This window comes from Rhinolophus ferrumequinum, chromosome 24 (genome assembly GCF_004115265.2).
Source record: "Rhinolophus ferrumequinum isolate MPI-CBG mRhiFer1 chromosome 24, mRhiFer1_v1.p, whole genome shotgun sequence".
In the NCBI taxonomy this organism is placed as follows: Eukaryota; Metazoa; Chordata; class Mammalia; order Chiroptera; family Rhinolophidae; genus Rhinolophus; species Rhinolophus ferrumequinum.
The window spans coordinates 41606531-41623017 of record NC_046307.1 but is presented as its reverse complement, the minus strand read 5'-3'; the positions used below and the strand labels follow the sequence as shown (position 1 = coordinate 41623017).

At 56.6% G+C, this 16487-nt stretch overlaps 1 protein-coding gene across 2 annotated transcripts in view; it reads right to left on the bottom strand.

The window, feature by feature from the left end:
- Window positions 1-272: 272 nt before the first annotated feature.
- Window positions 273-16487, bottom strand: part of FBXL18 (F-box and leucine rich repeat protein 18) — a 31326-nt gene continuing 15111 nt past the window's right edge. The window contains exons 4-5 of one of the 2 annotated variants that reach the window (XM_033096529.1): window positions 14868-15086; window positions 273-2647 (exon numbers count right to left, since the gene is read on the bottom strand). In XM_033096529.1, the coding sequence (XP_032952420.1) occupies window positions 2491-2647; window positions 14868-15086 (376 nt within the window). In that variant the 3' untranslated portion in view covers window positions 273-2490. Of the gene's footprint in view, window positions 2648-14867; window positions 15087-16487 lie in introns of those variants that run through there. The other variant, XR_004421969.1, reaches the window with a different exon arrangement.

The following is a 16487-nucleotide window of genomic DNA, read 5'->3' as shown; positions in this document are numbered from 1 at the left end:
AATGCTGCAGAATATAAATTGCAATTAACACCGGTGCCAAAATAGCACTTAGCGAGAATAAGCACATTATTAACATCTGGTGAGTCCTGTCTTGGGTGTAGAAGCAGCGGAAATTCTTGCTCTAAGTAAAAGGATGGTTGCCGGGGACACAGAATACAAGGTATACTGTTTGGGGGCTGCTTCCCAAGGCAGCTTGCACCCCAGCCTCCCATGAATGGCCCCTCCCAGCTGTCTATTGGCACAAATGTTGGTACTGGGTAAAACTGCTTGTTCATGACAACAGCCGTCCAGGCGAGAGCGAGAAAACACAACCGCAGCCTCTGCACAAATTCCCGGTGAGAAGGTCACTCCTGTACCTGAGCCCAGGTGGCTCTAGATAAAAGGAGAAGGGCACCTAGAGCCATCCAGGGTCCAGGGGGTGGGCCGGGCCTGGTCCATGAGGGTCCTGCCTCCGTCCTGGGCTGTGTCCCCCTTGCCTGTCAAGCTGTGACCAGCCACACTCTTGCTTTGAGGACAAGAAGTGGTCAGTCCCCACATCACCCTTCCTGATCACCCTTGCCTGGTGGTCTCTAGGCGCCATCTGAAAGAAATGCCCAGAAATCTGGGAGGAGGGCCCTCCCACACCTCTCAGACCCTCGCCCACAGCCGTGTGGTCCTATCAGGGACCGTGGCCCTACCTGGGGCCCAGGGCAGCCTTTCCTGTGCCTGTGAGGTCAGAAGAGACGGATCCAGGTTGTGGCTCTCAGGCGAAGGTGAAGGCTGGAGTCTGGTGGGGGACTCCACCAGACACTGGCCTGGAGGCAGAGAGCCACCAGCTGTAGCCCAGGATGGGGGCAGAAGAGATGACTGCACCCGTGGCAAGAAAAGCAGGGTGAAGGAGAGGCATGATCAGCCCAGCTCCCCTGTGCAAACACCGTCCACTCATCAGGGGACGCGGAGCAAAACCGGAGTTGCTGGGCGCTAAGGAAGATGAGAGCACAGGGAGGCCCTGCGTCCCCAGGCCAGGAGTGCCCATGTGCTGTGGCCACCGTCGAAAGGCTTCCTGGACCCCTCCGCCTGGTGGGGTGGGGGCTGCTGAACTGTTGGCCCCTCAAGAACCCAGGGAAGGGCAGGCAAAGGAATGCCCAGGGGCCAAGTCCCTGGTCCTTTCATAGCAGGTATACTGCAGGACACGCTACAGAGAATGGGGGTGACCGTCACCATGGAAACAGAGTAGAAAGATGGCCAGGCTGAAGGCCACAGAGCATGGGCACCAGCAGTGTGAGCAGGGCCTGGTGGGCTCTGCACCCCCAGCCGAGAGGGTGAGGGAGGCAGGCATGAAGGTCCTGGGGGGGCAGCCCTGTGGAGACTGAGGCGCCCTGGCCGAAGCCACCCCATGTCCCCTGAGTGTCAGGGGCCCCCAGCCACAGATGCCAGGTCTGGGGAGGGTCTTGCAGTGGAGAAGGCAGAGGCGGCAGCTGGGCACACAGGGAGGCCTTGGACACTGGAGGTTGGTCCTCATTTTTGGAATAGCTGCACTGAATTTTTTTAAAGTGCTAAATAAAGCTATCTGAAATGGGGTAATCTGATCACTACTCAGCCTTAAACTTCCTTTCAAGTTTTTCTAATGAAGCCTTGTGCTTCTGTATTTCCCCAGAAATACAGATCTTCCAGGGGGGCTCCAGCCTCCGAAGCCGACAACCCATCCTGGCAGCCCCTGCCCCAGGGGTCCCTGCCCGCACTGGCCCTGCTTCATCCGACATCTCCTGGCTATAAACATACCGGAGACATAACTGGGTGAAAACGTGTCTCTCTGAGAAGGACAGCCCCGAGCTACAGCGCCTCACTGCATCACACCCAAAGCCAACCGAGGCGGGGCCCCGGGGCCCCCGGGCCCACGGTCACTGGCCTGGCCATCGAGGACAGCAGTGTGAACACCTCACAGGGTGAGCGTGTCCACACACACGCACGGTCACCCCCAGCACTGGGCCCCAGGTCACCCCTCATGTAGGTGACCAGGAACACATGAGCAGAGGGACACTCCTGGGTGAAGTGGGGGGAGCAGCATTGGGGCTGTGCGGCGCCCTGGGGACCTGGTCAGGGCCCCAAGGAGTCAGCACGCATGTTCCATGTGTCAGGTGAAGGATGCCCACGGCTGGGCCTGAGTGGCCGACAGCCGGTTCTTCCCGCCTATGCTCTTCACTCCATCTCAACCCAAACTTCACAGGGAGACAAGTCCTCACAGGAAAAAGCAAGAGGAAGCATCAGAAGCCCCGGGGAAAGGATGGGTGTGCAGGATGGCCGGGGCAGAGGGCTCCCTTCCTCAGCCAGAGGTCTGGTGTCCGACAGGCTCCCCGGGGGTCTGTGGACACGCAACGTGCATCAGTGACACTGCGGCCAGAGGCCACACGCCCGTCCAGGCAGTCCTGCTTCCTCGGCCACGGAGACGACAGACGGCGGGTGGCGAGGCTTGGGCGATGGAAGCAGCTTCGCCCAGGCTAGCCGTCCCTGTCACCACCACAGGTTTGGCGGCTCTTCGGCCACTCTGCTTTTAAATAAGGTGATCTCGTCCAGGTGTACCATGGGGACGTCCCGGATGACATCGGTCAGGCCCTCGTGCAGCAGAGGGAAGATGACAACGTTCAGCGCGGGCCGCTCGGCCTGGAAACTGAACCAGAGGCAAAGCCATTAGCAGGGCCTGGAGGGCCACCTGAGGGGCGGGGTGCATGGGCTGCGGGCTCCAGCGTCTCCCTACTGGGGTTGGGGGCTGTCAAGCTTCTGTCCAGACAGAGGAGGCACCCACAGGATGCCAGGCAAAGGAATGGAGACCAAGGCAGCCGGCCTGAAGCAGGAGAGAGGCCCTATCAGAACAGCCCCAGCGTTCCTGGGCAGTGGGAGGGCGGGGTGTCCCCGGATAGAGGGACACCAGGGAGCTGCAGAACCAAGCATAGCACCTGCAGGGGGTGTAGAGAAGGGACAGGGCCAAACCTGCACACCCACAGGCCACTCTGGAGAGGTACAAACTCCCAAGTCAGGTGAGGCAGCCACTCTGCCAGGAGAGGAAATCAAGGCAGCCGCCGGGGGGCCAGGAGCCATCGTCTGAACACGTGACAAATGGCTGTCGGATTACCTCCCCACCAATACACCCACAGGGTCCCCCTCCGTGCAGTGGACACGAAGCGTGAATATGCAGTTTCCACAGGGTCTGCAGGCCAGACACTGCGCTAGGCGCCAAGAGACGTTACCTCACGTCACCCTCCCTGAGACACCACAAAGCGGGCCGGCAGTGACCACCCTCTTCCCTGAGGAAGTGGGGCTTGGGAAGGTGACGAGGCCACAGTCAGAAGCAGAATGGGGCCCCTCCCTCCCTAGCCAGAAGGGGACAGGGCCACCCCATGTGGTGGCCATGAGACAAAACCAAGTGCCTCCCCAGGAGCTCGAGGACAGCGGGGCACGCAGTGGTCCCCACAGAGCGAGACAGAAGGTGTCCAGAACCCAGAGCGACTCTGTTCATTGGAGAAACGTCTGTCCCATGGCTCTCAGCGGGCAAGAGGCGTGAAGGTGCCACACAATAGGGAACCCGGGCATCTGCCAAAAATAAAGCAAGTGCCCCCATGCAGCGCCTGCTTACAGGAAGGAGGAAACCCCGTCGCAGCCTCTCCCCGTGGCCCCAGCGCTGGATTAACGACACATGCAAAGTAGATGCCAGAAAGGCGCTCATAAAACTTGATGTTTTGGCAATAAAGGTGCTGAGGAAATATGCCTCCAGTCTGTGCGCGGTGTTCTGCTCGCAGCAGCAATGCCTGTGACCGTGAACCTCACAGGCAAGTCCCTGCCTGCACACCCGCCGCGCCACTGACTTGACTTGAAACAAAAAATTCTCAGATGTGGGATGTGCGTGCAAAGGCGCCTCCCTCCCTCCCTCCCCAGGCTTAACAAGCTGCTGTCAATTTGCTGAAGGGGACGGATTTCTCAGCAAAGCCAGGAATGCGATGGCTGCAGGTCTGCTCCTCCACCAGCCCCAGGCGGCTGCAGCTGCCCAGGTGGCCCCGGAACAGCACCTGGGAGGCTGCACAGAAGGGCCCCGGGCAGCGGGTGGAGGTGCCGCCACCAGAAGTAATCCCACTTCCTCCTTAAGGCTTTCCCTTCAGTTCGCACCTGGATTACCCTGGGCCAGGACAGAGCTCCAGCTAGCACACTGGAGCGTCTTTCTTTGTAAAGCCCCGCCCGGTCCTCATGGAGCCTGGAGCCTGCCACACTCTCGCTGGACCCTCACTGTCCCCACACAGAGGCGGGCCTCGCCCCGAGCGAAGCCTGGAGTCAGTGACAAGAAAGTGGGGAAGACGGAAAAAGCAGAGCAAAAAGTCCCTCACTCCCAAGCGCAGGCTTGGGGCTCCCTCAAGGAGGGCAGGGCCCATGGTGGAGGCTTGCTCACGGCCAGGCCGGGCTCCTGTGGGCCATGAGCTCCCTATATTCTGCTGTGTAACCTGCATATGTGTTATAATGTTCTGTGCTTTTGTGTGATTGAAATATATCCAGAGGTTTAAGTAAATAAATGTGATGAAATAAAACAAAACTCCTTCCAGCTATCCGTGTTTAGAAGCCAGGCTGGGCTGGTGACTGATGGCAGGACAGGTCACCCCTTGGGATCCCTCCGCTGACAGGCTAATGGCATCACTAACGGCCTCTGGCCTGGAGTCACCAGGACAAAGGCCCGGCCTGTGCAGTGACAGGTTGGCCTCCAGGCGCTGGCGTGCAGCGCCCACAGCAGCCCCCTGGTGCACTCCCCAGGCCTGGCTCTGCCCTCGACTATGCCCCGTGATGTCGTGGGCGGCGGCGCTGGTTTGGGACGTGTGTCCTGCAGCAGAGGGTTAGAGCCCCGGCCTCCCTGGGACTGTGCTCGCCGGGGCTGTAACCTAGGGGCCAAAGAGGCAAGACCAACAGAGACCAGGCACAAAGCCCACGTGGGCACAGGGTCTGCTCACTCGATCTGAAACCCAGCAGCCATACACTCGGCCGCCTGGCTCCCACATGAGGCAGCAAGAAGTGACAGCGAGAGGCGAGAGGAGATCGTGAGGAACGAATCCCCACGTGGTCACCGTGGATTGGACAAAAAGGCTGGCCCCTCAAGGCGGGTCTCAGGGCATTCACTCAGGGCTTTCAAAAACACAGCTTAAGACAAGTTAGACCAACTCTCTGCCACTTGCAATGGCTGGAAGGGATGCACTGCACTAAAGAAAAAGTCCTACTCGAGGCCCTTAAACACACACCAAGGGCGTTTAAAGACTCACCTATCCAATGCCTCTCTGAGCACTTCAGGAGGCAGAAAAGGTTTTTTTACCTAAGAAACACCTGCTGGGGGTTTTTCTTTGCCCGAGAAACTAGAAACAAAATTAAAGTTGACAGCTTCTTCCCCCAAAACAAAGGTCTTATAGAAAAGCCAAAGTAATAAGATATTTTATAAAAGCCACCCGCACTGCAACCACCATGCTCAAGAGACACCAAGGAGACGGTGGCCGAGAATGACAGCCAACCTGGAGCTGACGCGGGAACGTCCAGCAAAGGTTCACAGCACTCCGGCGCTGACCTGGGGGTACCCAGAGCCAAGCTGGATTCAGCCGGCCCAGCTTCTGCCCCACAATCCGCCCTCACAGCCTGCAGGGCCTCGCAAAGGGACAGGGGTGGGAAGGACCCGGGCTCTGAAATGCTCGGTGTCGGCCGTCGCACAGTCCCCAGGTCCCACTTGGAGGGACGAGATTCTAAATCCACGGGCCCTGGATCACTGGAGCCGGTAACGTGAGTGAGAGGCTTTGGGACCAGAAAGGCCTGACCAATAAGCGCGCCTCCCAAACAAACTAGAACAGAGAGGAATTGGTGTGGGGCATCCCTTGGCTTCCTTCTCTTTCCCTCCCCAAAACGGACAACAGACTTCTCAGCTCCTTCCAGAAACCCTTCATGCAGATAAAAGCAAAGAAATATATTACACCCCCACTTTGTTTTAAACACACCTTGCTTTTTCACACTTGAAAGACACCCCCGTGGAAGACATCAAGAGCTTGCTCGTATCATCTCACTGACTGGCTGCTTCGTGATTTCTTTCCCAGTCTCCTGCTGACGGACATCTGGATTGTTTTCTATCTTTTGCTAAAACCAACAGCACAGCCATGCAGAACTGTACAAACCACGTGGACGCGCCCGTGTGTAGAGCCAGATCCTGGAGGCGGGACGCGTGTGGGTCAAAGGTGGCTGGCTCAGCCTCCACAGAGGTAGCCCACCCACCGTGGACGACAGGGCCTGTCCCCTCCTGCCACCACACGGAGTGCTTTTTGCCAGATGGGCTGCTGCCGTTGACCCCACACTGAAGTGTGACATGCGCAGTGAATGTCACAGACGGAGCACACCGTGTGACCAGCACCCACCGCTAGACAGACACCAGCCACATCCAGGAGCCCCTCGGGCGGCCCCCACTCACCGTCCCCAAAGGCAGTCACGCAACTTCTGCCCGAGTGGACCAGCACCTGCTTGTGAACATCCCAGGAACAGAATCGTTCTCAGTGGAGTCTCAGTGAAATGTGAGTCACGTTTTTCTTATGGGTGAGGCTGAGTGTTTTCTCCTGGGGCCGGGAGTCCCCTGTAGCCCCCATACGGCGCCCTCGGACCCTGTGCCTGCTCTGAATGGTGCGCTGGCCTTTTCCCTCACTGAGCTGGAGCCTGTTGACAGAATCAGACCTTTGCCTGTGATATGACTCACAGATCTCTTTTTTCCTAGTTTCTCATTTTTTATAAACTTTTAAAACATGCAGATATTCAACTTCACTCACAAAAAATACAAACTGAAAATAGTAAGTATCCATCAACAGATGAATGGACAAACAAAATCGGTCTATCCATATAATGCAATATTATTCAACCATAAGAAAAGGACATTGTGACACTCGCTACAGCATGGCTGGACCTTGAGGACGTTGCGCTAAGTGAAAGAAGCAAGTCCCAACAGGACGAACACTGTGTGGATCCACTTCTGTGAGGCCCCCAGAGGAGTCAAGTTTATAGAGACAGAGAGCAGGAGGGTGGCCGTGGGGGCTGGGGGAGGAGGGCAAGGGGACGTATTGTTTAATGCACGTGGAGTTTGTTTTGGGGACAAAGAGGTTTCGGGTGTGGATTGTGGTGATGGGTACAAAACATTTAATGCCACCGAATTATACATTTACGAATGGTTAAAATGATAACTACTACATTATAAGTGTTTTACCACAATAAAAATTTTAAAAAGGAGAACAGAACCTGCCTGTAGAGACGTTCCCGAGAAAAGAGGCTGCCGCGCTCAGACCCGACGCCCCTCAGGCTGACAGACTGACAGCGGTCAGCAACCAGGAGGGACAAGGCCCCCCTGAGGGGGCCCCGGGGAGGTGCTCACGTTCAGAACCAGCACCCCCTCACCTCAGACGGCTCCAGCCACAGGCAGAGAAATGTCAGGGACGAGCCTCTTCTGTCCTACCATCCGCTTGCCTCAAGTCAGGGTCTCTGCCACTGGGACAGGGCACTGGTGGTTATGTCAGGAGGCAGCAGGGGTGGTGGGCAGCCACACCGGCATCCAATGCCTGCTCGGTCACTTACTTGTAGGACAACTACGGCAATCCACACACCTCACAAAGCTGGCTGCCTCATCTGCAAAGGGGGGAGAAGGCACTACCACAACACGATTGCTGGGACACCCCATGCATTGTTCACCAGGGCGGGCACAGAGTCGGGGGGGCCCCATGCATCATTCACCAGGGCGGGCAGAGTCGGGGGGCCCTGTGCATTGTTCACCAGGGTGGGCACAGAGTCGGGGGGCCCCATGCATCATTCACCAGGGCGGGCACAGAGTCGGGGGGCCCCATGCATCATTCACCAGGGCGGGCACAGAGTCGGGGGGCCCCGTGCATCATTCACCAGGGCGGGCACAGAGTCGGGGGGCCCTGTGCATTGTTCACCAGGACGGGCACAGAGTTGGGGGGCCCCGTGCATCGTTCACCGGGGCAGGCAGAGAGGCGGCAGTGATGCCAGCACCAGAAGGCTACAGCAGAGCTGGGAGGCAGGGACAATACTGCTACTTTATAGACAGGAAACTTGGCTCAGAGAGGGAAGTGACCTGCTTAGTCACAGAACCAGTAGGTGAAGAGGCCAGAACGTGAACTCGGGTCATGCCATCTGAGGGCGTAAGGTGGGTCTGACCTCAGCAGGATGCCACACGGACCAAAGCTAACTGCTGTCACTCCATGTAGGAGATCAAGAGAGAACTGGCTTGCTGACACTGCCCTCACCCAACCCCAGATGCCACTAGGCCTTGCAGGAAGCTTTCAGGAGGGCGAGAGTCAAAGGAAACTGGAAAAGCTGTGAAATGCCCTCAGGAGGACTCTCTTCGCCCAGGGCAACATCTGGGGGAAAGTGGACAGCGGAAGGGTGGCTCAGGGCACAGCATGGAGAAGAAGAATCAAAGAGCAGTCCCACAACAGAGGCCACACAGCCTCCTCAGTGGGCAGGTCCAGCAGGGGGGCTGTGTGCTATTAACTTGGCTGGAACAGGATGACTCGGTTTCTAGGAAATGGGGAATGAAACAGAGAGGCTGGCTCTGGCCACTGGACAGGTTGTTACTGAGGCCAGGAGAGAGGTGTGGAGAAACACTCCAACCCAATGAATGTGGGGTGTGGAATCTCCAGTGCCCACAAGCAGTCACTGCTCTCCGTGGCACTGCCCCAAACTCTCAATCCAAACCCAGCACCAGGGCCACCAGAAGGGCCTGAAGTGGGGGAAGATGCAGAAAAAAGCCGCCCCAAAACCTGGTGAAGGCTAACTGCCACGGGAAGTCAGAGAAAGGTCCGGAATTTTAAATTTTAAACGAGAAAGAGCAAAGTCAAGACACGGGAGCTAAACAAAGAGCATGAACATCGGTCAGGGCGCTGTGCTTGGTGCTGGACACGCACCTCCCACCGCCAGGCGACCTGACATCTGAGGAAGCAGCCACCTGAGGCCAGAGCTTCACGAGAGGCAGAGACTCAAACCCAGGTCCCGGCAGAGCCAGAGCCACAGGTCCCGGTGCCAAACGTGCAAAGGGCACAGCCACAAGGAGAGATGACGGCAACGACACCCATTGGGATGCTGAGACGTGGCCACACATAGGTCAGACATGAAAAGAAGCGACTTTTGCCAATGACAGGACTGCAGACGTGACACCAGCCCCACGGGCTGGGTCACAGAGAACTAGGTGACACCTCAACAGCAGGCAGGTGAGCGGGCAGGTGAGTGGCACTCTGGCGCTAGGTGCTTCCTCCCACTCAGTAATTCTCTGAGCTTGAAGCAAGGAAAAGGGTGAGAAAAAAGAAAGGCATCAGAAGAAGTGATGACGAACTCCAGCTTCTTCCTTTTCCTGCTTTCCACTTGGTGACCCGCAGTCCTGGAGAAGACAGCCTAGTTGCTCTGCGGTTAAGCACTGATTACCGGGAGCCATGGCGCCATCTGCTGGGACCTCACAGAAAAGCAGCTGGAACCCCATGGCACAGCAGCAAGGCCTTAAGCAGGGGCCACAGGTCTCTTGTAAGGGCCCCAGCTGCCCGGAGTCACACTGCCCCCCAGCCAGGAAAGGCTTCTGCAGGCCACGCTGGATGGCCCGGACCTGTGGCACAGAGGCCACCGGATGTACGCCAAGGGGCCTTTCCTTCTGACTGGCGTCTCAGCCCTGCCGCTGGCAGCATGGCTGGAGGAGATAGGCTTCAACATACTTGGGTCTGAACATAGCTCTGGTGAGCATGGAAGATTCTGCAGCTTGTGGGCCTGTCAGGACGTGAGGGCTGGGGCCCCGTGCAGCACCCAGCATAGCCCCTGGAGGGTGTGGGTGCCCTACCCCCCTCTGGACATAAACGCCTGTCCTTCCAGTGCTCGGATCCCGGCTGCACTACTCGCCTGCCTCTCGGAGCCTCAGTTTCCCCATCTGTACACTGGGGAAAGGGCACGTACCTCACAGGGCTTTTGTGACATCTGAACGACAGAGACAGTAACAGTGTAGCACAGAGGGAGTGCTTGGTGCAGAGAAGCTAGCCTGGCCCCCCCGAACCCAGGGTGGGGCCCAGAGCAGTGGCTGGGAGCACACAAGGGGGCCACGCTGGGATCACGCAGGGCTCTCCGCACCATGGGCCAGAGAGCACCCCCAGTGCCCCTCAGCCACCACCAGCTGCTCAGTGGGTCCCTGCCATGGGCCTGAGTCTGTGCCAGGCGCTGGGACACAGGACAGAGAGACTGGTACAGCTTCCACCCAGGACATCCACTTACCCAGGGCCAACATCGGGTAACCTGGTCTCACATACGCCCAGCATCAGCAATCGACAGCCCTCCACGTATCAGCGTGACCGGCACCTACTGGGGCCACCAGCCACCCAGCCCTGGGCCTGGTTTGTGCTCAGGATATAGAGACAAGTAAGGAAGAGCTATTGTGTGCCAGCCCTCAAAAACCTCAGTATCTGAAGGAGGATGCAGAGAGCACCATATCGGGGGAAAGTGCTATGTGCCCTAAGAAAGGGACAGGTGGTGTGCAGTCCAGGAGGGTGGAGGAGGGAGCTCACAGCCCATGGGGGGGGTGGGGGGGCCGTGCTTGAGCGGGCCATTAGGACAGGCCACAAGGACAGGAGCAGGATGCAGGCAAGGAGAGGTGTGACAAATAGGGACCTTGTAGACAGAACTAAGAGTGAGAAAGAGAAGCCTGGGGCATGGACTGGCATCTAGTGCCCAGTCCGATCGACTGGCCGAGAGCTCGGTGTCGAGAAGGATTCTGAGGACCACAAGGAGCAATGCCCATGAGCGGAGGGAGAAGTTCGGACCCTCTCTTGTCACAAGCACAGCTCCCCTGAATTGCTTAGTGACCTCGGATGTTCTCTGCTTTGGAGAAGACTCCCATGTGCACAGACAATGGGACAACCAGCAACGACCAAGTCTGGTCCCCATCCCTGCAGGAAGTCCCCCTCAGGGGGGATGTGGCAGAATCCCACAGGGTCTCAGAGCCCAGGTCCTCGACCACAGGAGGGAGCTGCCCGGCTCCTTCAACAGAACACTCCTCCAGGGAGCTGTCAACCCCCCAAAGCTGGAGCGCCATGAATCAGGGTCCTAGTGAATGGGCCGTATGGTGACGAAGAACCAACGCTCTTCCCAGCAGCAGAATTGGGCATGGTGGCATTTCATCGCCACACTTGAAAAAGACATCCTTTGTCTCCTACGCCAGCCACCAGCCCAGCGGGCAGAAAGGTGGACTGGCCACACCACCTGTCCTGCACCCCCTTCCCACAGTCCCCTGAAAACTGAGCCCCCCAGCAGGCATTGGCTCCATCGCACAGAACAGGCCACCGAGGGGCGCGGACACGATGTGAGCAGCAGGTATGCCTCCCAACACCCAGCCTCTGCCCAGGTTCCACAGCTAGAAGACCAAGGTCTAACGTGAAGGAAAGTCACTGATCCAGAGTCAGCGATGCCGGCTACAGAAACCAGCATGATCGCCACATAATGGATACCAAACAGCATTAAAAAAACCATCTGCAGCTTTAACTTACTGACACCAAATAAATCCATGATGTATTGTTAAATCAAAGGATCACACCACGCAACCATATGACAGCTCAGCCCGGCCTGGGGCCACAGTGACCTCTGCTACGTGGAGCCATGGGGAGCTTTCACTTAAAAATAGCTCAATGCATAGTCTAAATTTTTAGAAATATTATAGACACATTATTTTTACAACCAGGGAGGGGAGGGGAAAACCTTAGCTAGGATTTCTTCTGGGAAATTCAGCAGCAAACCACAAAGACAACAGACCAACATGCAGCGTGCCAGCTGTGCCGGGGCCATGATTCTGGAGACCTCCTGGCTGGTGGCTCTTCTCCAAATTTTGAGAACAGCTGGGGCCTCCTCCTTGTCACCTCTCCCACCAGCAGAGACACAGACAGCTGGGGGAGGAAGCTGTGACCCTGTCGGGATGCTGACACGAGGGCATCCACTCAAACCTCCATCGGGGGGTGCCGTGGCATTTCCTCAGGAGAGGCATCTGAACGCCTCAACTCCCGAACCTGCTTGGGCACTAGTCTTCCCAGGAAGCCTTCCTCTTCACCTGCATTCAAATTCTGGTGCTCACCTAGACTCCAACTCCAGGAAGGCCACCCTCACGAGGGGAAGCTGGGCCCCGGTTTCCAAGACGCGCAGGCAGAGAACGCGCACTTTCCACAAAGTCCTCGACAGGGGATGAGGAGGGGAAATGCTGCCCCGGGAGGGAGGGTTGTCTGTAAACCTACCGCCAAGTAACCACTGCTCCTAAATCTAAATAAAGTGCAGGGGCACAAAAATTTTAGAATTCAAAGATCTTTGAACCAATTCATAGAACCACAAAGTGGAATAGAGGTTCCAAGGGGCTGGCCGAGGCGGGTGGGGATGAGTGTTTAATGGGGACAGAGTGTCAGTTTGGGAAGATGAGAACGTTCTGGAGACGGACGGTGGGGATGGCTGCACACCCGTGTGAATGCACTGAATGCCACTGCACACTTAAAAACAGTTAAGATGGTCAAGTTTGTTATATGTATTATATCACAATAAAAAAGGAATGCAGAGCTGTAAAAAGAATGAGCAAAAGCTGTATGAACTGGTAAGGAATGGTTTCCAAGATGTATTAGGTGAATAAGCAAAGTGCATATGAGGCGGGGGATAGGAGAAAATATTCACGTACGTGCCTCTCTGTGCAGAAGGCACACACAGCACACACAGCAGTTCCAGGTTCAGACCTCCTGCAGACACAGAGGCCCCTCGTGTATTAACTGAACAAGTTGCCAGATAACTTTGGTCAAGTATGTGTTTACTCTAGATGGTAAGCTCGGTTTTGCCTATGATTTGTGGGAGGCAGTGAAGTGAGGCCGTGTCCAAAGGATAACAGAGAATGGCCAAACAGGTGACTCTGGGGTGGGTGCGATGAGCTGGGGAGAGAGGTGGGACGGCAGGAGGGATAGGGCGGACTTCACCAGGCACCCCTTTTTACAGAGCTGACTGAGAACCACAGCAAAGCTTCGCACACCGAAACAAAACCAAAAACCAAAGAAACAAACCAATCAGGATGTGGGGTGAACGCAAAACGGAATGTTACACAGCAAGACACATGCCTGACTGCGTGACGGGACCACACTGAAGGAGGCGGGAAGCAAGGAACAACCCTGCCCACTTGGGAGAGCGGTGTTCTGCCTGGACAGCGCGAAGCTAAGACGAAGGGTGTGCACAAACATTGTCCTCCATGTAGCAGATCTGTCTCTCACAGGGCAGGGAGTTAGGAATTCCGGAAGTGCTCACGCGTCTGCCAGGACTGAACAAATCAGCGAACAGACTGTGGAGAATGACAGCGGGCTGTTCGCTGCTGGAGGGAGAAGTTACAAGTCAGGAAGGGACAGGCCACAAGGAACGCTGTGACGCTGGGTTGGAATCAGAGGTGTCAGTGTGAACTGGTTTTCAACAGAAAGGAAAACGGATAATACGGAAATAAATATAGGCGTGTGTGGGTGAGTGTGTGTGGCATACACAGATCAGGTTCCTACTCCATCCAGGAGAGGGCCTACAGGTGATGACAGCCCAGTAGCAATGAGCACACTTCATGCCTTGACCTTGGTTTCTAAATACTACTCTCTCATACAAGGAACCAGAGCTCCTTAGAGAAACGGCTGACCTCAGGGCTGGGATAGGAAACATGCAAGCTGAGCCTGGAATGTCCTGTCGTGACAAAGTACAGAAGTGCTCAAAAAAGGAAGGGACATGTTGAACGGTACAGGACCCCATCTGAAAGAAGACCCTCCCGGCCGGATCTGCAACAATCCGAGTGACATGAACCCATCGAATAAAACAAACATCCAGGAGCCCACATTGATGTAAGTAAATAACCGAATGAATACAGAAATAAATGGGAGAAGGGACAGGTCTTTCTTCTACTGAAGTTCCCAGTAACAAACGTAGAAGGGATGAAGGAGGCAGGAAACCATCACTGGGCAAACATCAAAGTATAAACTGCTATTAGCTCCACCAATTGATGCTACAATTCGTGGGCAAAGTCTGAGAAACAGGGTATCTGGAGACTCCCGAAGAATCTCCCCACGTTTATTCATCAGAAAGGGAGCAACAGTGCCTTAACAGGGAACACCTGGCAGACACCACCTTACCCAAGCGATCAAGGTTCACCTCACCAGCGACGAGACATGGGGACACCATGTGTCTCTGACGTGCTACACTGAGAAGCACACAGTGTCACCTCGGGTTTGCCGGCCAAAAAGAACATCAGACAAACCCAAGCTGATGCACATTCTACCCAATACCCAGCCACGGCTCTCCAAAAGTGTCAAGGTCCCAAAAAACCAGGAAAGACCGAGACAGTGACAAACTGAAGGCTAAGGAGACCCGACAGCTGAGCCCGACAAACGTTCTGCATTGAATCCTGAACAGGACAAGTGAGGAAACGGTAAAATTCCCAGGTCCCAGGTGGACTCACCGTACGGCGTCGTTCACCCCTCATTTCGATGACCACGCTGCGGGGACACGGGGTCACATTATGGGAAACGGAAAGATGAAAATACTTTTGTACTCAGGGGCAAGGGGGCTTCAATTGCACAGAAAGTTGACCACATGGCACAGAGAGAACTCCCAGGGGGATGAGCTCGTGCTGTGAATCGAAACCAACCCTGTGTTCTCACTCCTTCTCTGCCCAGCAGTTTTCAATTCCAGGAAATAACTGTCGGGCATTCAACGAAGCCTGAGAGAGAAACAGCACGCAGGACCTCGTTGGGGACGGTGCTGCTGCCGAGGCCTCGGCCACCCCCAGCGCCACCGGGCCCGCGCCCACTCACCTTCGGAGGAGGGACTGCTGCAGGCTCTTGCAGGTGGCGAGAGACTCCCCAGTGAACATGTGGCACACGACGACATGCAGGCAGCGGGCCATGAAGCCCAGCACGGCCTCGGGCTGCAGAGTACCGCTGCGGGAGACGAGGCACAGACGCTGAAGCGCGGAGCACTGGCTCAACGCCTGGAAGAACTGGGCATTGGCGCTAAAGTAGGGCTGCTCCAGCCTGCGGAGAGAGGGCAGCGTGAGTCCTGCGCCCTGCTGCTCATGGACAATGTGATGGTGGGCGGTGAGGGGGGCTTCGTGGTCCAGGGCCCCCCAGCACAGCGGGGACCCGACTTCCCTAGCAAGCAACCAGGCCCTGAGACCAGGCTGCAGCCCCAGCTGTGGGGACACTGCCACGTGCTGGCTGGGGTGATGCTGTTCCCTTCCTGGGACGCTCCGAGTCTCCCCCTGTCCAGCCAAGCAAATCTATCTAGCCACCCCACTCCCCAAGGCCCAGGTACTATGCAAATCACTCCCTGTGGAAACACTGCGTCAGACCTGGGCCCGTGGGTCTCTCTGGGCCACGGCCCTGCCCATGGAGCAGACACACACACCCAGGTGTGCCAGGGCAGCCAGCAAGACCTCTGTCTGCGTGCAAGACCTGTAGGGAACCCCGCAAGGCCTGTTTCTCACCGTAAACTGACAAGGCCAGGTTGGTGACTTTCTGGGACGACCCTGAGAAGGTGGTTTGTGGCTGTGGACTCTCACCATAAAAGGAGAGAAGCTTCCAGAGTGAGCAAGGAATGCCTACACGTACCCCTAAAAGGCAGCAGGTCTACCCTGGGGCCAGTGTCCTCTTGCAGGACCCCATGAGTCCCCATGTGGAGCCTAAGTGCTCAACACAGTGACACCCTGAGAGAGGCTGACCCAACCAGGACGCGGGGAAGGGGCAGTCAACAGGAGCCCCCAACCCCCAACCCCAAGCAAGAGCCACGTGGGCCTTATTCTCCAGTCTCCATCGCCCTGACACCTGGGGATACTAATCGGTCACAGGACAAGAGAAGGGACTTTAAAATCAGGCCTGTGAGGGAAAAAGATCCTGGTTGTCGAGAGCAGTCAGCCAACAGAAGCTGCCAGACTGTCTATTCTGAGTCCTCCGTCCGGGAGCCAGTCACCGAAATGCAGCTAGTGAGACTGGGTTTGAATTTTATTTTAATGAAATGTAAGTAAAAGTCTAGTAAGCTCCTGACGCTAACATTGTGGGGGAAACGCGGCTCCTTCTGGGGTGCGATTTTGAAAAGCCTCACGTTCACTTCCCACCAACAGCACCGGCACGCAGGAAGGAAGCCCCCGGCAGGGATGTCTGGGCACAAACACTAGGAAAGAACTGCCCGAGCAGCCACAGCCGTCAGGGGGACATGCAGCCAATGCCCCATGTGACACGCAGCACAAGCCTCAGTGGACTCCACCGAATGAGTTTCATCCTGAAAGAACCGGGGGTTCAGTCCTGAGTGCAGAGCAGTGCCTGGGAGGCGAAGGCGGCCATGTAGGGCTCCAATTCACCCCAACCAGCAATAAGGCCACGGAGAGGAAGCAAGTGTCCTCCCCACTACGACTGGGGAGTTCTTCATTTTGCTCAAGG